The sequence below is a fragment of the Octopus bimaculoides genome, chromosome 26, assembly GCF_046866305.1.
Source record: "Octopus bimaculoides isolate indiv1 chromosome 26, ASM4686630v1, whole genome shotgun sequence".
NCBI lineage: Eukaryota > Metazoa > Mollusca > Cephalopoda > Octopoda > Octopodidae > Octopus > Octopus bimaculoides.
The window spans coordinates 20,224,568-20,245,465 of NC_142953.1; the positions used below are offsets into that span (position 1 = coordinate 20,224,568).

At 41.5% G+C, this 20,898-nt stretch overlaps 1 protein-coding gene across 3 annotated transcripts in view; it reads left to right on the plus strand.

Moving 5' to 3' along the window:
• LOC106871628 (uncharacterized) overlaps positions 1-20,898 on the plus strand; it is a 171,033-nt gene that overhangs the window by 149,141 nt on the left and 994 nt on the right. Inside the window, exons 6-8 of one of the 3 annotated variants that reach the window (XM_089343010.1) lie at positions 1,106-1,306; positions 4,932-5,134; positions 13,209-13,455. In XM_089343010.1, coding sequence (XP_089199136.1) covers positions 1,106-1,306; positions 4,932-5,134; positions 13,209-13,455 — 651 coding nt within the window. Of the gene's footprint in view, positions 1-1,105; positions 1,307-4,931; positions 5,135-13,208; positions 14,414-20,898 lie in introns of those variants that run through there. The other 2 variants (XM_089343008.1, XM_089343009.1) reach the window with 2 other exon arrangements.

Genomic DNA, 20,898 nt, shown 5'->3' on the forward strand with positions numbered 1-20,898 from the left:
AGCCTTCAAAACCTGACATAGAGCCATCCCCTCGTCCCTCAAGCACACTCCAAATTAGTCGAGGGAGTGTTTCTTCTTCCTTTCTTTGCTTACCAAGTTACTTGGTGACCTCAGCAAAGCCAGTGACATAAAAAAAAAAAAAGAAAGCCCCCAGTACACTGTGATGTGGTTGATGTTAGCAAAGAGCATCTAAGTATAGAGAGCATACCAAGGCTGACATTGGAGCCTGATGCAGCTATATAGCTCATCAGACCCTGTCGGATCGTCCAACTCATGCCAGCATGGAAAACGGATTTTAAGCAATGATGTTAATAATTTCGATCTCCCAAACACTTATTTCTTCTCTGTAATCCAAAATGTTTCCAAGTCATCAAGATGTTTGTATTTTAGAAATTAATTTATTTCACAGCTACACCTCTCGTGTCTACCTTTCTCCCATCAGTTGAAACCCCATCTTAGTTCACTGTCTTGCCATCCAAACTTCCCTGTTTCACAAAGGAAAAGGCTTTCACTGAGGCTATAGACCAGCGGCTCTCAACTGCAGATCCCAAAACTACATTCAGCCCCTGGTGGTCTTCCTTCGATAAATATAAATTTTACTTTTGATGTGGGGACCCCTAAACAAAAAATAAAAATCCATTTTAATATCCATATTAAAATGGTTGAGAACCATTACTTTTGACTTTCCCTTCTTTGCAACTCCCTAATTCTACCACAACCCCATCAAACATTCATCTGCAACCCTCCAAACTAAATAGTGATTCTACAAAATCTCCAGGAAACCCTTTAGCACCAATCCAGTCTATAAAATCCTTTTGGGCTCTAGACTATGTTTTCTTGTTTAGTCCCTTCCTCTCCCTCCAATTCCTACTGTTTGAGAGGCTATTATTGTTCAGCCTATCCCTGTTTCTTAGTAATCGACCCTTGACCCCCTAGCCTGTATGCAACCACCCTTTATTACTACTAACAAACTAAACCATTCCTGGTTCTTGCACTGAATGCTGTTGCTGTGGTTGCTACTGACCTGTTTTAATGGAATGAACTCTTAAACAAGTCAATCCGTTATTTATTGCAATGATTTTCATTGGTGCTCAATGATTTGCAGACCTCCGACAGCGAAATTCAGTTCACGGAACCATTGTAAGTGGACACGGTCAAGCAGCAGTTGACCTGCGTCCCTCTCGCCACGGCAACACAGGTCAGCGTCCTGTTAGTGCCATGGCTCACATCGGTTCACCATCGACACACTTTTCACCTTCCTACCCCGACCATGTGGGAGCATCAGCCAGATTTGAAGCTTCTCTTGGTTAGTATCTTTCTCCAGCTTCTGTCTTCATTTTCTATTTGAAACCAAAAACTTTTTGTGAGATATTTTCAATTTAGAGACATTTGTGTGGTACGTGTGCGTAATTAAAAGTTAACCCAATTACCAAATTGTAATCTATGCATAGCTGACTTCATACCTGTAGCTTGCTAGGAAACTCTGAGTACTGCAGGTTTTCTTTTGTTATATGATTTGTGTGCGTGTGTATTGTGTCTGGAGAGTCTGTCTTAATGCCTGAATATCTAACACACTCACTGGTTCGATTTCCACTCATTTATTATCTTTTTTTTATTTCCTTCCAAAATTTTCGTTGCTTTTTGCAACCTTGTCAATGGATGTTAGCTCTCAGAGTCAACATCCATTGACAAGGTTGCAAAAAGCAATGAAAATAAACGAGTAGAAATCAAACCAGTGAGTGTGTTAGATATTAAGGCACTAAGAGAATATGTCTCTTCCCAGACACAACATAACAGATTTAATGTATTAGCAAAGAAACACTACACTTTAATTAATTCTATAGACTATCAAATGAGTTATTGAATTAATGAAAGCAGAGTTTTTTTTCTCTTTTTAACCCAAACTCTAAATGTGAGAAACAAAACTATTTGCTTGTCAGCTTCAATTATCTCAAACTTATCTCTAGCCTCTTTTGGATTTCTGATCTCCTTCATCTTTGAAGGAGATAAGGTTTTTCTTCTCTGTGTGTGCGTGAGATGTTGGGCCCTATTTACTGTACAGACCTGTTTCTCATATCATCACTTATGTAAAACGCTTCGAGGACGGTCTGATCGTCTGCCAAGCAAATGGGAAGCAGTAATTGAAGTAGATGGTGAATATGCACCAGAATAACCATTTAAAGATGTTTTTGTTACATGTTGTTATTGTTTTTTTTTTTAATAAAATTTGTCGAAAAAAAGCCGCAATAATTATGCAGCAACCCAATAGATTATTGGAACTTTTGTTGCCTTGACTACACTTGGGATGAATAATGGAATGATTTCCCCGTTGCCTTCTCCAGGCAGGTGGGATTTGAACTCAGAACACGGAGAAGAGGAAGATATACCATGAAGCATCTCTGCTAATGCCGCAACTGTTCTGCCACTCTTCTGCCTGCACCAACCCAATAACTCAATGGTAGATGGGGTGGGTACAGGCCTTCCCAGGTGCTGGAGAAGGTTCACATGCACAGGACCTGCCCAAGGGCAGACAACTGCTAAATTCGTAACAGATTAATCCCCTATCTTGTTAACTATCAACAAGATACCTCGTTAGACCAGTAACCTTACACAAGTGTGTGTATATGTTGGGGTGTGTGTGTACAGTAATCCCTCATCATGTCATGGGTCACCTATCGTGGTTCACTATTTTAGCTTGTGTTGATTCCTCTGTGGTGTTTTGCATTTATAATAAAATAAATATAGACACAGGAGTGGCTGTGTGGTAAGTAACTTGCTTACCAACCACATGGTTCTGGGTTCAGTCCCACTGCGTAGCACCTTGGGCAAGTGTCTTCTACTATAGCCTCAGGCCGACCAAAGCCTTGTGAGTGTATTTGGTAGATGGAAACTGAAAGAAGCCCGTCGTATATATGTGTGTGTGTCTGTGTTTGTCCCCCCAACATCACTTGACAACCGATGCTGGTGTGTTTACGTCCCCGTAGCTTAGCGGTTTGGCAAAAGAGACCGATAGAATAAGTAGTAGGCTTACAACGAATAAGTCCTGGGGTTGATTTGCTCGACTAAAAGCGGTGCTCCAGCATGGCCACAGTCAAATGACTGAAACAAGTAAAAAAATAGAGTATATACAAATTAGGAAAATAATTTTAAAAAATACACAGTACAAAACTGTTTCTACTTCATTAATTTTCACCTATCACGAGAGGTTTTAGAACATAACACGCAATAGTCAAGGGATTACAGTATAGACATCAGTTTTTTGTTTATGTATTCATTGTTTTCCATCAAACTGTGATTTATTGAGTTGTTAAATCATCCCCTTTTATTTTAATCTGTGATTAGTTATTTGTTGAATGCGTCACGCAAATGGCACCCATGCCAGTGGCACATAAAAGCACCCACTACACTCTTGGAGTGGTTGGCATTAAGAAGGGCATCCAGCCGTAGAAAACCATGCCAAATCAGACTGGAGTTTGGTGCAGCCTTCCAGCTTACCAGTCCTGGTGAAACCATCCAACCCATACCCAGCATGGAAAGCAGACGTTAAATGATGATGATGACGATGATGATGTTTATCTTTTGCTTGTTAGGGCACCACCTCAAAAGGATTTTAGTCAAACAAATCGACGCCAGGACTTATTTTTGAAAATCTGGTGTACTTTGTGTTGATCGTCTTTGTTGAACTGCTAAGTGACAAGGACAAACAAACCAACACTGTCTGTCAAGCAGGGGAAAAGGGATAAACATCACATGTATGTGGTTAAGAAGTTTAAGATGTGCGTTTCCTGACTACAGGGTTTTGGGTTCAATCCCATTGGACAACACCTTGGGCCAGTGTCTTCCACTATTAACCCCAGGCTAATCCTCAGGTGGCTCTGCAAAACCTCATTGTGTGGATGTGTTTACAATTACTTAGGTACAAAGTAGTGACAATTTTGTCATTTCCCCTGTCAACAAATCATTCACTAAACAAGTGTGAGTTGATGACAGGAAGGGCATCCAGCTGTAAAAATGAGGCCTTGATAATATATTGATCTGCCTCATGTCTTGCTTGCATGGGAAAATGCACATAAAAGCATTATTATTATTATTATTATTATTATTATTATTATTATTATTCAGGTCACTGCCTGGAATCAAACTCAGAATCTTGGGGTTAGTATCCCGCGCTCTTAACCACTATGCCACGGGCATATGGCGTGCTGGTTAAGAGCCTGGGCTACTAACCCCAAAATTCTGAGTTTGATTCCAGGCAGTGACCTGAGTAATGATAATAATAACATCGAAAAATACCTGAGGAATGAGAACCCAGGTATGAAGTTTCCCCAAGACACCTGATGAAGGCTGGAGAGTATATCAGCTGTAACATTGCGTTAACAACAAACAAGACGAGGACAAATATCTGTCAATTGTAAATAATGTAGCATTTTGTCTGTCTTTATGTTCCGAGTTCAAATTCCACCAAGGTCAACATAGCCGTTCATCCTTTCAGGGTCAATGAAATAAGTACCAGTTACACACTGGGGTCGATGTAATCGACTAGTCTTCTCTCCCAAATTTCGGCCCTTGTGCCTATAGTAGAAAGGATTATTATTATTATTATTATAATTAAGGCGGCGAGCTGGCAGAATCGTTAGCACGTCGGGTGAAATGCTTAGTGGCATTTCATCCATCTTTACTTTCCGAGTTCAGATTCTGCTGAGGTTGACTTTACTGTTTATCCTTTTGGGGTCAATAAATTGTCAGTCTAACACTGGGGTTGGTGTAAACAACTTACCCGCTCTCCAGAAATTGCTGGCCTTGTGCCAAAATTTAAAATTATTGCTGTTGTTGTTGTGACACACAAACTACACTTCATGACTTGTCAATGAATGTTCCCTGTTTATTTTCTCCTCATTTCTCATATTTTTGTACGTCTTTTCTATTTCTAGATGGTTCTGGCCCTGAGGGGGAACGCCATATTGATCAGGTGCTGCAGGACTATCCCTGGTTCCATGGCATGTTACTGCGTCGTGATGCAGCGCAGTTAGTATTGCAGCAAGGTCCAATTGGTCACGGAGTGTTCCTGGTGCGCCAGAGTGAGACACGAAAGGGAGAGTATGTGTTGACATTTAACTTCCAGGGAAGAGCTAAGGTAGGTTCACACTGCAACTCCTCCTCTTATTCTTCCTCCCTCACACACACACACACACACACACACACACACACACACACTCTGTCTCTCTCATAGTCATACACATTCTGCCCACACACAATATAACAGCCATATATAGCAGACACCGGAGCTCAGTGCAATCTTCTGACTTGCCAGTTCCTCTAAAACTGTCCAACACATTCTAGTCTGGACATCAAATGCTGATTTGAGAGAGAGAGAAAGAGACACACACACACACACACACACACACACATACAATAGAGAGAGAGAGAGGGGTAAGATGAAAAAACACAGATTTGTTTTACAGGATTTGAGAGTATATTAGAGCCATGATAATAAAGGTATTATACAATTTTGTACAAAAATAAGGTTTTGTTCTTTCAACATAATTGAAGTGAGGACAGGTGTCGCATTGCTCATCAAACTTAGATATGTATAAATAAATAAGAAACCGTTCCAAAACTGACCTCGCTTGCACTGGTTCCACATGGGGGTGGTTGGTGTTAGGAAGGGCATCCAACTGTAAAAACCATGCTAGCATGGAAAGTGAATGTTAAACGATGATAATATATATATACACACACACATACATACATACATACATACATAATATACATATCATCATCATCGTTTAACATCTGCTTTCCATACTGGCATGGGTTGGACAGTTTGACTGAGGACTGCCAAGCTGCACCAGGCTCCAATCTGATTTGGCAAGGTTTCTATAGCTGGATGCCCTTCCTAATGCCAACCACTTTGAGAGTGTAGTGGGTGCTTTTTACATGCCACTGGCATGGGAGCCAGTCAGGCACGGGCATTGGCCATGCCTGAATGGTGCTTTTTACACGCTGGTCAGGCAGCACTGGCATCGGCCACACTTGAATGGTGTGTTTTTTACGTGCCTCGAGCACAAGTGCCAGTTATGTGGCACTACCACTGGCCACAGCTACGATCTCACTCTGTTCAACAGGTCATCACAAGCATGGCATATTGCCCAATGATTGAAGGGTGCTTTTAAACAGGCCAGTTATGCAACACTGGCATTGGCCACCACCATGATCTCGCATGGCTTGTCGGGTCTTCTCAAGCACGCCATATCTCCAAAGATTTTGGTTGCTTGCCATTGTCCCTGTGAGGCCCAACATTCAAAGGTCATACTTCACCACCACATCCCATGTCTTCCTGGGTCTTCCTCTTCCAAAGGTTCCCTCCATTGTTAGTAGGTGGGTGAAACTTCCTCATACAGCTGTCCTCATCCATTTGAAACACATGACCATACCAATGCAGTAATCTCTCTTGCACACTACATCTGATGCTTCTTATGTCCAACTTTTCTCTCAGGGCGCTCACACTGTCATGTATGTACATTGACATTGCACATCCAGCGGAGCATTCTAGCTTCATTTCTTTCAAGCCTATGTTTCACTTCTGTGTAGCATGGCTGTTCGCACATAGGCATCATACAGTCTGCCTTTCACTCTGAGCGAGAGGCACTTTGTTACCAACAGAAGTAGGAGCTCTCTGAACTTTGCCCAGGCTATTCTTATTCTAACATCTACACTCTCATAGCATCCACCCCTGCTACTGACTTGGTCATCTAGGTAACTAGTTTTTTCCCCTGGCATGTAATGGAATCTGTTTTCTGTACATTTTCGGTGTTTATTGCACCTGTGCATTTGCCACACACAAAAACTATCTTCCCAGTTAATCTTCCTTTGCTATTGCTGCACCTCTTGTGTGTTTATAGCTTACACTGGGTACATCTTATGGAGTTTCTACCTACGCCTTTTCTACAGATCGAGCAGGGCCATCTACCCGAAGGGGTTTTTGTTTTGTCCACCTTCCTACTTATTAGGACTTTGGTTTTTGCTAGATTGACTCTAAGGCCCTTCAATTCTAGACCTTGCTTCCACACCTGAAACTTCTCCCTTAGTTCTGGTAGTGACTCAGCTACAAGAGCAAAGTCATCAGCATAGGGGAGCTCCCAGGGGCAACCTGTCTTGAATTCCACTACTATTACCTGGAGGACTATGATAAACGAGAGGGGGCGGAAAACTGATCCTTGGTGAAACTCGTTGCCAACCCTTACCTTACTGACAGCATCCCTGTACATGGCTTGTACAGCTCTCACTAACCACTCATCTATCCCTAGTTTCTGCATTGACCACCAGATAAGGGATCGGGGAACCCTCTCAAAGGCTTTCTCCATGTCTACAAAAGCCAAGTATGGAGGTTTATCCTTGGCTAGGTATTTCTCCCGCGGCTGTCTTACCAGAAATATAGCATCAGTAGTGCTTTTCCCTGGCACAAATCCAAACTGCATCTCATCTAAACTGACTCTCTCCCTAATTAGTTGGGCTATGACCCTCTCCGTGACCTTCATTACCTGATCCAACAAGTTGATACCTCTGTAATTGTTTGTGTTTAAAGTGTCAACTTTACCTTTGTAGCAATTGACTATGGTGCTGCTCCACCAGTCATTGAGTATGACTCCTTCATGTATCACCTGATTGATTGTACAGGTGACTAGGCTATAGCCAACACTGCCAGAAATTTTAAGCATCTGTGGTGATTCCTGATGGGCTGGGGGCTTTCCCTGTCTTCATACCCTTAATTGCTTTATCTACCAAGATACTGTCAATTCAGACAGCTGGTCCTTCAGTTGGGTCGACATTTGGCAGACTCTCTTTCTCCCATTCATTCTCTTTATTAGTCAGCCTTTCATAGTGGCATCTCCAAACCTCTCGCTTTGCAGCCACGTTTAGTGCAAGTGAGCCATCATCCATGCGGACACATTTCTGTCCTATGATATTACGATTCTCTCTCACACACTGTCTTGCAACACGAAATACCTCGAGTCTCTGGTCCTCACAACGCAGAACATTGGCAAATTGTTTCTTATCTCCTTCCCCTCTGGCTAAATAAACCTTTCTCCTAGCTTCCCTTCTGGCAGTCTGATACAATTCCCTGCTGCCTCTGTTCTTCCAGTCCTTCCAAGCCTGTTTCTTTTGTCTAATAGCCCTGTCAACTACATTGTTCCACCATCATGTCACCTTAGGTCAAGAGGGGACTTTCCACCATCCTCAGATCCGGTCAGTAGCCCTCAACAAGTTGTCACGTAGGAACTTCCAGTTGTCATCCGCATTATGTGATGCTATATCCTCCTTTTTCATCAAAAACTTCAAGTAATGCATATCTAAATCTCTGTCCATTCAGAAGATCCCTAAGCTTCCAGACCCTTCTTTTCCACACTGGTTGTCTTCTGAGCAGCCATTAATCCTGATCCTCAAGTTGCTAACAACTAACCTATGTTGTGGGGGGCATTCTTCGCCTGGGAAAGTTTTGGCTCTTGTAAGTGGCCATTTTCCCCTTTTCCTGGCGAGGATGTAGTCAATCTGACAAGTGTACCCACCAAACTGGTAGGTGAACAGGTGACTGGCAGGTTTCCTGAAGTTAGTATTACAGATCATAAGATCATTTGCATCACAGAACCCCAGTAGCCTGTTTCCCTCCTCATTGCATGAACCAAAACCATAGCCACCATGTACCCCATGGAAGCTCCCTGCATGTTGTCCAACATGCCCTTTGAAATTGCCAGCCACAAAGAGAAGGCCCCTGTCATTCATCAATGAGGTAGTCTGCAAGAGAGTGTCATAAAATCAGTCTTTCTGTTGATCAGGTAGCCCTGGCTGAGGGGCATAGGCCGAGATAATGGTTGCTAATCCATGTTGCAGCACTAGTCTAAGCATAAGCATTCTATTACAGACTCTGACTACTTCAATTACCTTATCCACCCATTTCTCCCCAAGTAAACCCACGTCCCCAGCCCCATCACTGTTTCCTACCCAGAAAATCTTGTACCTGTGAGGAACCTAGCAGAAACTCCTCTCCACCTTACTTCTTGGATGCAGCACAGATCTACACGTCTCCATTCAAGCATCTCAACACTCTCACCAGACCTACCTTTCAATGTGCCAACACTGAGGGTGTGGGAGGTGTGTGCTGGCGAGACCCTGGGATGAGGGACAGCAGCATTATGCATCTGGAAAGAAAGCTGGCATGTGTGTTTGGCAGACATTGTTAACATAGAAATAGGCTTCAACCTGCATACACTTCAGCATCATTATATTCGCTTCATAATCACTACATTCAACAGGAGATAGACACTAGATAGGGATGGAGGGGGAGGGAGAGGGGAACATTCTGTATAGGTAACAGTTAGAGGTTAGAGGAGAAAAATTTCCAGTATAGGTGGTGCGGGTGGGTTGGGAGGGTGCACCACAAACAGCAAAACACTATGGCTGCACAATACCTTAGCTAAAGCCGATGTAGCATAGCCACCCAGAGTCATGTCCACTTTACCATGCTTTCATGGGTAGAGATGAAATTTGTTGAGGCAGATTTTCTGCAGCCGGATGCCCTTCTTGTCACCAACCCTCACCTGTTTCCAAGTAAAGGTAATGCTTCTGCAAGACCAGACAAGTTTCCAGGGAAGACTGGAAATGAAGTAGAGTGTTTTCGTGTTCGAGACATCTGCTTACAACTATCCCATGCGGTCAAGGCAAAGAGACAGCAACACAAACACCTATCACGTGACTGACCAGAATATCAGAGGTTGTTATACATCACTGGTCACAATGCACTTTGCGTCATTTCAGCTTTGAAACGGTGCTTGGGGCAAGCAAGCTGATATTCCCCTTGATTACCAAACTGGTCAGTTGCAGTGTGACCTCTTTACAGGTGGAGGGTTTGGAGCAATGCAACATGAAGGGTTTTGCTCAAGAACATGACATGCCTCCCAGCCTGGGCTTCGAACTCACAATCTTGCAATCCTAACTATTAGCCCCACCACCACCACCACCACACACACACACACACACCTCTTAACCCTCATTTAACATCTATTTACCATGGTAGCATGAGTTGAAATATATATATATATATATATACATATATACACATATATACATACAGTAATCCCTCGCTATATCGCGGTTTATTAAGCTTACATTGATTCCTCAGTGGTGTTTCTTTTGCATTTATAATAAAATAAATATATATATGCAAATTATAAAAATAATAACAAAAAAATGTACAGTACTGTTTTTATTTCGCGGGTTTTGGATAGTCAAGGGTTTATCATCATCATCATCATCATCATCATCATTTAACGTCCGCTTTCCATGCTAGCATGGGTTGGACGATTTGACTGAGGACTGGTGAAACCGGATGGCAACACCAGGCTCCAATCTAATTTGGCCTGGTTTACTGTATATATATTGATGAACTTCTCTCAGTTTTTATCAACCAAATCCACTTTGAAGGCTTTTGTCGGCCTAAGAAGACAATTTGCTTGAAGTGCCATGCAGTGGGATTGAACCTTAAACCATAACATGCAGATACATAACTGTCAGATACATTCCATGTGTTATTGCTGCCAACACACACATGTGGAGTGGATCCCTGTCTGCATGGCCTCCAAGTGACACGGTCTGTAAACATCCGACATACACATGGGGACGGTGGGGGATACAACTTGGATGCAGAATACCAACATTTTGAACTTAACCTTCCACAAACACCACCATCACATGGCACTGCCATCCCATCCATTACAGCCCTCACTCAACCCTAACCGCACTCGGCATACAATACTCATGTAACCATGTCGCACTCATACTCAACTAGTCACACTGGCACTCAACATCTTAACCACCACAGCAGCAGTGCCTGTGCCTACATTGGATCATGTAAGGCTACAGACTCCTAAAATACAAAACAAAAAAACCAAAAGAAAGTGACAGTCACAATAGGAAGTCCTTTCGTTACCCTATTTCTGTTGAGATGCTCTTTGTTTCTTTCAATTACTTTTAAAATAACAAAGAATTTAGTAAAATAACTTAGTTATCATTAAGCTAGTGTTAGGAACATAAACTGTGACTAAGGTTTGGTGGAAGATTTTAATTCAGAACTTATGAAAACAAGACATTTGTACTCAGAGCCAGAGCCAGTTTCAGCTGGGTTGGTAACAAAAAGATTATATCTCTAAACAGCAATGCATGCCTTGCTTTTTTTACATAAACAGTTCTGCCCAGGATGTCAAACTTCTTATCTTCACAACAAACTTCTTTCAGTTGGAAATTATAATAGATTGCTCACTGCGTAATGAAGTGTGCTCTACTGGGGACACTTTCTCATTCCAAACCCATTTTAACCCATTAATACTTTCGTTTTTTTTTCCAGTCCCTTGAGTTTTTCCATTTTTACCAAAATTTGAAACAGTTGTTGCCAATATTTGGCAAAATATAGATGTAGCTTTTAACCCCTTAGCATTTAAACTGGCCATATCCAGCCAAAATATTCTACTTGTTTAATGCTGAAACAGGCCAAATCTGGTCTCTTGCACCTACCCTACAATGTCATTCTAAAAAAAGAAACAATCACATTATTGAATTGTCAAAGCTTTGAGATAATACAGGATTAATTCCAAACAATATGAATAAATAATCTTTACATTTGACACAGAATAATCCGAATGTCAAAGGGTTAAGTGATTTAATAAGAATCAGGGTTTCAACTTTGGTTTGATTGCCATTTGACAACATGTCACATCATTAAATCTTGCTAATGCCATGTAGGAAAGACATGGATATCATAAATTCTAATATCTCTGCCTTAAAAATTTTAAGCTTCATGGTTATGTCAGAAACATGTGTTTAACCCAGTCATATCCAACCCAGATATTCTACTTGTTTTATGTTCAGACCATCCAGATTTGGCCTCTCACACCTACCCTACAATGTCATTCTAAAAAGGAATAACCACATCATTGAATTCTCAAAGTTATGAGATAATGCAGGATTTATTCAAAATAATGTGAATAAATAAGCTTTACATTTGACGGAGAAATCTGAATGTCAAAGGGTTAAAAGGCATTTCAATCTTTATGACAAATTAACATTTTTGATACTGAACTGCTTCACATGGTTCCTGATTCTATACAAAGTTTGTTTTGAAGGGATTTAAGTCAAAACTTTCAATATTTCAAATTCTGTTTCAAACACCAGCTTAACATTTTAAAGTTATCTTATTGAATTCTACGTTATTTTCAAAATTAGCCGAAACAAGTTCAACAGAAATATGGTAACAAAAGGCTTAAAGTGATCTAAATTAAAATTTTCCATCAAAATTTCATGTTTCAAATACCAGCTTAATAACAAGTTATTTTACTAAATTCTTAATTCTGTTAAAAATTAATTGAAATAAAAGGGAGTGCACTTCAACAGAAATATGGTAACAAAAGAGTTAAAGTGATCTTAAATTAAGAATTTAAACCTTCAGTCAAAATTTCCTGTTTATTTATGTTCCAGACACTAGATTAAGAATGACAGACATTTTACTAAATTCTTCATTATTTAATTGAATCAAAGGCAATTTACTAATTTTTAAATCTCACAACGAGAGATATTCAGCAACAGTACATCGTCTCCAGCTGGCTATATGACACAATCTATGTCCTTATATTTTTGAACAAGGGAATCTAGCACCCCCACTCAGCTCAAAACAATATCTGTATGCCGCAATTTCCGGGTTATTTTCCTTTATCAGCCGAACAACTATCCTGTGCTGATGAAAAGAAATAACCCTGAAATCACGATACACAGTTATTGCTTTGAGCTGAGTGGGGGTGCTAGATTCCCTTATTCGAAAAATATAAGGTCATAGATTGTGTTGTATAGCCAGCTGGAGACGATGTCTCCTAGGGCTAAATTACAGCAACATTCATCCTAAACCAGGACTGCCATGTTATGTTGGCAAACAATCTTTACTCCAAAGGCAATTTATTTTAACAGAAATATGGTAACAAAAGGATTATATCTCTAAATATAGTTGGTTAAATATTAATTATTATAGCTGTGACCCTAAATCTAGAGATTGGCCCTTAATGGCTTAATACATTTTTCAAGTATTTTTTTTTGTTAGTACTTTTGTTTTTTGTTGTTTCATTTGAATAACTCTGTCGTGTCTCTCTCTCTCTCTCTTTCTCCTTCAGCATCTCCGGATGACAATCCAAGATGATGGTCAGTGCCGAGTACAACATCTTTGGTTCCAGACCATCTTTGACATGTTGGAACACTTCCGGAGCCACCCAATCCCATTGGAGTCTGGTGGAGCATCTGACGTCACCCTCACCGATTATGTCATCTCGATGGAACGGCCGAGGACGCCGTCCACCCTTCCAAGGAACTCCCCGCGCCTCATGTCTCACTCCGGCCGGTCGTCGTCCACATCGAATCTTGGTACGAGGAACAATGCGACTCCGGTGCAAACTGGTGCCGTTAATGGGACGAACAGTGGTGGTGGTGGTGGTGGTACAGTGGGTGTGGCAAGCAGTGTCTCAGGTGGAGTAAGCAGCATAGTGGTGGCGGGTTCCCAGGGAGGAAGTGGTGGTGGTGGTGGTGGACAGGGGCACCTTGTTGGGATAATACCAGTCTCGTTGGGTAGTAGTAGTGGTGGTAGTGGTGGCGGTGGTAGTGGTGGCAGTGGTGGGGGTGGTGTGGCTAACATAGTTCCTGTGGGGACGGTTGTTGGTGGTGGTGGCATAAGTGGGGTTGTCGCTAGTGCTGTGGTGGGGGGGCTGTCGGTCGGCGGTGGTGGAGGAGGAGGAGTGGTGGGAGGCGGGGTGGGTGGAGTGGTGATGGGGCACGTGAACTCCCACCGTGCCGGGATGACCGAAAACGGCAGGGATGTGATAGTGGTCAGTGGGTCAGTTCGCTCGCGGACGGAGTCGATCGAGAACGTCGTCCGCGAGCAGACCCAGGGAGCCCAACAGCAGCAACAACAACAACAACAACAGCAGCAACAACAGCAACTGTTACAACTACAGCAACAGCAGCAGCAACAACAGCAGCAGCAGCAGTCACATGGACGAGCTGTAGAAAATCATTATTCCTTTGTTTAAGGGGTCAGGTAACATAAAAATGCAAAACTGGGTTAGGGGAGAGTGGAGGTCTGGGAAAGGGGGAGGACGTGGCAGTTGGCGGGGGGTGGTGTCAGCATATGGCTTTTCACATTCTCTTGTTATGGTCTTATTTTGCTGTTACCCAGTGTTTAGTGGATCTGGGTTCAAATCCATCTGTTGGTATATTCACCCCTCTCTTAATTTCCATCCTTATCAATTCTTTTGAAATCGAAAGTAGGGCTACTAAGGTGTTGGGTCTACAAAAACAAATGAAACAATTTAAATAAAAAAGAAAACAGTACTGACGTGGTGTCCCAGCATGGCCATGGACCAATGACAAAAGCAAGTGAAAGATAGATGATACCAGTAATACACTAAGCCGAATCCATCAATGTTATGATCTTCCTTAAATTTTTATATTAAAATCAAATATGAACACAACGTATGGTGGAGTGTGACTCAACTGTTTGGGAGCAAGTAATACTCAACACCTCCCTCCTACTTCCCCTTTCATCACATGATGGGGAACGGAAGGAGAGGGTTGAGGGGTCACTCACCTCCCTGAGTCTCTACTGCACACCACCCCCTGATTTATAAACAAGTGGTGAACTGTTTTGAGTTTGATAAAAGGACTGGGAACTGCCAGTTTGTGAGTTCAAGCCTGACGTAACCCATCCTCGTTACATTTCTGGCTCAGTTGCTGCTTTGATCCAGATTGGTTTGTCATGGATGGAAGGATAGACGGTTAACCTAAAAACACATCATAACAAGAATGTTGTGTTTTTTTTTTCTTAAAGGAAATATGATCATACATTGACAGGCATTCTATCAAAGTTAATTTGTTTCGCACTTTTGGCCCCACCCCCACTCCAACCACCAGTATAAGCATACACAGCTGACACAAAAGTGCCCCAAACCTTAAAAGCACCACCCAGAGCTTCCCCCCTCCCCCAGTCCCACCCTATGTGCCAAGTGTTTTGCTCTTAAGTTTATTCCTTACTTTAGCCCTGTTCTGGACCCCAAACCCACCTCATTTTCTTTTTTTTTTTTCCTTAGGATGGCTCCAGGGTTGTCCCCCACTTCTTGTCAGCCTTAGACCTTACATTGTTAATAAAGGGCAAGAATAAAGGCCCTCTTTAATCAGCCACTCGGCATCCTCACTGTTTTCTCAACCAACTGAACAATCAGTCCTGTCAATTTCTAAATTAAATAACGAGCTAAAATAGTCACTGATTAATCAATTAATACCAGCTGCTCAGGTATTTCCTGGACGACAGGGACACACCTAATGACAGCCACACTGGCGCTAGTAGTAGTAGTAGTAGTGGTGGTGGATATAATGAAGAAATCAAAGGCATTTTCTCCTACATTGTTGGCATTATTATTATTATTAATGTGGCAAACTGGCAGAATCGTTAGGACGTCAGGCAAAATAGCGGCATTTAGTCTGTCTTCAGATTTTGAGTTCAAATTCTGCGGAGGTCGACTTTGCCTTTCATCCTTTTGGGGTCGATGTAATCAACTAGCCACGCCCCCTCCCTCCACCAAATTTCAGGGCTTGTGCCTGCCTATAGTAGAAAGAATTATTATTATTATTATTATTATTATTATTATTATTATTATTGCTACTTTAATTAAGGCAGTGACCTGGCAGAATCATTAGCACGCCAGAAAAAATGCTTAGTGGCATTTCGTCTGTCTTTACTTTCTGAGTTCAAATTCCACTGAGGTTGACTTTGCCTTTTGTCCTTTCAGGGTCGATGAAATAAGTACCAGTTGAATACTGGAGGTCAATGTAATCGACTCATTCCCTCCCCTCAAAATTGCTGCCCTTGTGGCAAAATTTGAAGCCGTTATTATTATTATTATTGCATTCTGTAGTGAGTTGGCAAAATCGTTTCTGTGCTGGGCAAAGCAGCATTTTGTCAGTCTTTACGTTCTGAGTTCAAATTCTGCTGAGGTTGACTTTACCTTTTCATCCTTCCAAGGTCAATAAAATATGTACCAGTTATGTACTGTGGTTGATGTAGTTGACTTACTCCTCTTCCCTGAAATCACTGGCCTTGTGTTGAAATTTGAAGTCGTTATTATATTAGGTGATGGCCACGTGTTGGATTGTCAACTCAGTGCCTGACATGCATCTCTCCCTTCCACACTCCTCCTGCCTCCTCTCCATCGGTCAGAGAAATTTGATGGCATCGTTTACCTCGTCAGGTTGTTTCTGTTACACATTGCTGTTGTTGTTGTTGGTGGTGACTGGGATATGGGACGGTGGGGGTGGGGAGCAGTTGGGTGGGTGGGAAGGAAGGAGAGGATGTCCCTGTTTCCACTCACCCACCTCCATGCACACTTCTCCCCCCACATTATACTTGGGTGTTCACTCTTCTACTTGTTCCCTTAAAGGGGAGGGGGGTTAAATACTGGTTTGGGTGTTCTGTGGCAGCCACACCCTTCTCTTGCTTCTGTTGAGGGATGGAGGAAGGGGGGGTGGTTTTTGTCCCCCTCTTTTTTTCTTCCCATCTATTGCTTCTGTTTCAGTCTTGGGGTGGGGGTGGGGTTTGGTCAGGTACAATCACTTTTTTTTTTTTATTTACTCTGCCATTTTCCATTATCTCTGTTGGGGTCTTTGGGAACTCTTTGTGTGTACGATTGTCAGTTATGGTTCTTTTACACCTCGGTCTTTCTTCATTCTTCCTTTATTTGGTTCTTCCAAGAAATACCTTTATTTCTTCTATCAGCTTTGCTTTCCCCCCACCCCCGCCTGGGACAGGGGCGGTTATGCTTCTCCCTTCCTCCCCACTTTCTTACTGCTGTTGTCGGATGACGTTACATTTATTGTTGCAGTTGCAAGGTTTCATTACATCTTTCAATTGCAGGAATCTTCCACTTGACAGAATCCAGTTCATTCCAGTTTCAAAAACTCTTGCGTTGGATCCATCCCTTTGAGCCCCCAGAACTACAAGAAGGGTCCCTCGAACAGTCTTCCTCAAAACTATTCAACACCATTAAACCCTAACCCTGACCCCTGGTTCTATGATACAAACTTCATTTTAAAACCTTCCCTCGAATCAAAATTTCTTCAAGCACCAGCTTAATAATAATAATCCTTCCTACTATAGGCACAAGGCCTGAAATTTTGGGGGAGTGGGTCAGTCGATTACATTGACCCCAGTACTTAATTGGAAAAGATGAAAGGCAAACCCAACTTTGGTGGAATGAGTTTGCTTAATAATAACAATAATAATAATGGTTTCTGATTTAAGCCTGGGGTTAGCAATTTTTAAGAAAGGGCTAGTTGATTATATTGGCCCCTATAACTTGACTAGTATTTCATTTTATCAAACTTGGTAGGATGAAGGGCAGGATCAATGTTGATGAGGTTTGAACTCGGAGCAGTTGAAATGGGAGCTGCAATGAAATGCCACCGAAGCATTTTGTCTGGTGCTCTACCGATTCCTTCCAGTTCACCAACCGTCACCAGTGAAATGACTTATTTTACTAAATTCTTATTTTAAAAATGAATCCAAACAAAGACAAAGTATTTTTACCAGAAATGGTTGAAAGAGGTATTTGGTTGGGTGGGGTGGGGGGTATTTACATTGATGAAACAATTATCATTATAATTAGGGCAGTGAGCTGGCAGGATCGTTAGCACCCCGGGCAAAATGCTTAGCAGTATTTTGTCTATCTGCACATTCTGAGTTCAGATCCCACTGAGGTCAAATTTGCATTTCATCCTTTATGGGTCAGTGAAATAAGTATCAGCTGAGCACTGGGGTCAGTGTAATCAACTTAGCCCCTCCCCTCAAATTACTAGCCTTGTGCCAAAATTTGAAACAGTTATTATTAAAGTGGCATGCTGGGCGAAATGTTTAGCGGTATTTCGTCTGTCTCTACGTTCTGAGTTCAAATTCTGCCGAGGTTGACTTTGCCTTGCATCCTTCCATACCAGTTATGCACTAGGGTCAGTGTAATTGACTAGTCCCCTCCGGCAAAATTTCAGGCCTTGTGCCTTATTAAGGCAGCATGCTGGCAGAATTGTTAGCATGCTGGATGAAATGCTTAGCAGTATTTCACCTGCTCTGTTCTGAGTTCAAATTCCGCCGAGGTCAACTTTGCCTTTCATCCTTTCTGGGTCGATAAAATAAGTGCCAGTCGAGCACTGGGGTTGATGTAACTGATTCATCCTCACCTCCCCACAAGCTGCCCTTTTGACAAAATTTCAAACCATTATTATTGAGGCAGTGAGCTGGCAGAATCGTTAGCACACTGGGCAAAATGCTTAGTAGCATTTTGTCCGTCTTTATGTTCTGAGTTCAAGTGCTGCCAAGGTTGACTTTGCCTTCCATCCTTTCGGGGTCTATATAATGAAGGCAGTGAACTGGCAGAGTCGTTAGCACACCGAGCGAAATGCTTAGCGGTATTTCGTGTGTCTTTACGTTCTGAGTTCAAATTCTGCTGAGGTCAACTTTGCCTTTCATCCTTTCGGGGTTTGATCTTATCGACTGGCCCCACTCCCCAAAAGTATCGGGCCTTGTGCCTATAACAGAAAGGATTGTTATTATCGAGCTGGCAGATTCATTAGTAGCATTCTCCCAACTCCTTATGTCCCCTATTCAAATGCCAGTGAGGTTGACTTCATCTTTTCAGGGTTCATAAATCAAATAACAGGCAAATACTAGGGGTCATTATAATTGGCTTTTCCACTTCTTAAATTTACTGGCCTTGTGCCAAAATTTGCAAAAATTATTATTGTTATTGTTTGTTAAGAGTAGTGGGTGTTGTGGAGCAAGATTGTTGATGTTTAACTCTTGTTTCATACTAAACCACCAGAAACCACAAACTTCCAAAAGTCAAACCATTCTGTTTTTGAAAATGTTTATATTTAAAGTTAAAATCTCCCATCATAATTTTATATAAGAAAGTTTTGTTAAAATATGTTCCAAACACCAGCTTTTCATGATATTTTTTACCCAGTCCCTCCAAGTTTTTTTTCATTATTTTCAGAACACACATCCAGTAAGGATTTAATCAGGGTTATTAAAAGATTAATATTCAATTCCATGGCATTGTGCCCTGGGTTGGTATACTTTTAAGATGATTTTCACCTTTCAATCAAGTGGGGTTGAGAGTCATGTACTGGTGTCAAAGCAATTGATCCTCAAAGCCATCTACAAATCTGTAGTCTTGTGCCGATGCCAAACAAAATTGTTGCTGCTGCTGCTGCCGCTGCCATCACCGCCATAATGATCCACTAAGTTTTCTTGGCAAGAGACATAATTTCTTGTTTCCCTCAACTGTTACAATCTCCCTCCCCACTGAAAATTTACAACAATTAACGTCAAAATAAGACACCACCACCTCCACCACTTGTTAACCCACATTCTGTTGCTTCTTCCTAGAGTTGTTTTTCATTGTTGAAATAGCTAAATGGCTAAAGTGACTCAGTGATTTCTTGACATATTTCATTGTTCTTTCCGAAACCCCAGTTTTACTAAACTGTTGGAAATTGGCACCAGAACTCGCTCCCATTAAAAATAACAGAACAAAATATAAAGTGAATGTTACCTGTGATAGACTATCAATCTTTCCATGGGTAGGTTTTTTTCTCTCTCTCTCTCTCTCTCTCTCTCTCATCTGCTCAGTATTACAAAAACAACAGGATTAACTTTACAATTTATGTTTTTCTTTTGATAAGTTGTTCATCTTCGTTGAAGTATTCCCAAATTCCTTGTCCATCCTTTCTCACTCTTTTTTTTCTTGCTTTTACTGTTTACTGCTGTCTTCATAAAAAAAAAAAAACTTTCCCAATGCAGTCTTCCGCCTTTTCTTCTTTGAAGAAATTGTTTATCAAATATTTTCCCCTGCCTCCTTTTATATAACATTCATCTGATGCTTCTAAATTTAGTTATTGTCTGTCTGGCCAACACATCTGGTCATTTTGTGAAAGGTTAAAGCATTTAACCACTTTGTTTGACCAACATACGCATTTACTTTTTCTGTTTCTTCAACACATTTAGTTGTGTTTGACTGGTGTTTATTTGTTGTGCCTGGCCAACACATCTGATCTGGCTGTCATTGTTCTGTCTGGCCAACACATCTGGCTGTCATTGTTCTGTCTGGCCAACACATCTGGCTGTCATTGTTATTTCTGGTTAACATATTTGGCTGTCCTTGTCATGTCCGACCAACACATTTTGCTGTCATTGTTATTTCTGGCCAACACATCTGACTGTAATTGCAGGATCTGTTATGTTTATCCAACACATCTAGCTGTCATTGTTATGTCTGTTCAAACACATCTGCCTGTTGTCATAGTATCTGGCCAACACACCTGACTGCCGTTGTTATGTCTAGTCAGCTCATCTGATCTGGCTGTCGTATGTTTTCTCTCCAACAAATACCTCCAATTATGTCATGTCTCCAGCCAAAAGGTTTCTCTCTCTATTTTTCTCCAAGTGATCCTTCAACATTATTGTTCATTTTTGCTGAAGTTGAAGTTAACCTTTATTTTTATTATGATTATTATTATTATTATCATGATTATTGTTGATCCTTGACTAATCACCATTAATTCTCGCCTTTTAATTGTTAATCGTTGCCTTTTTTTAAATCATTCTCTATCTCCTTCCTCGTTGTCTTCATTTTCTTTCTTGATTCCTTGGACCCTTTTTTTTCTTCCATGCTCCCCCCCCCCATCTTTTACCCTGGGTTCGATTGTTTATTACAAAAACACTTCTAAGATTAGACCTTAATTAATTTGGGGGAGAGAAAAATTATG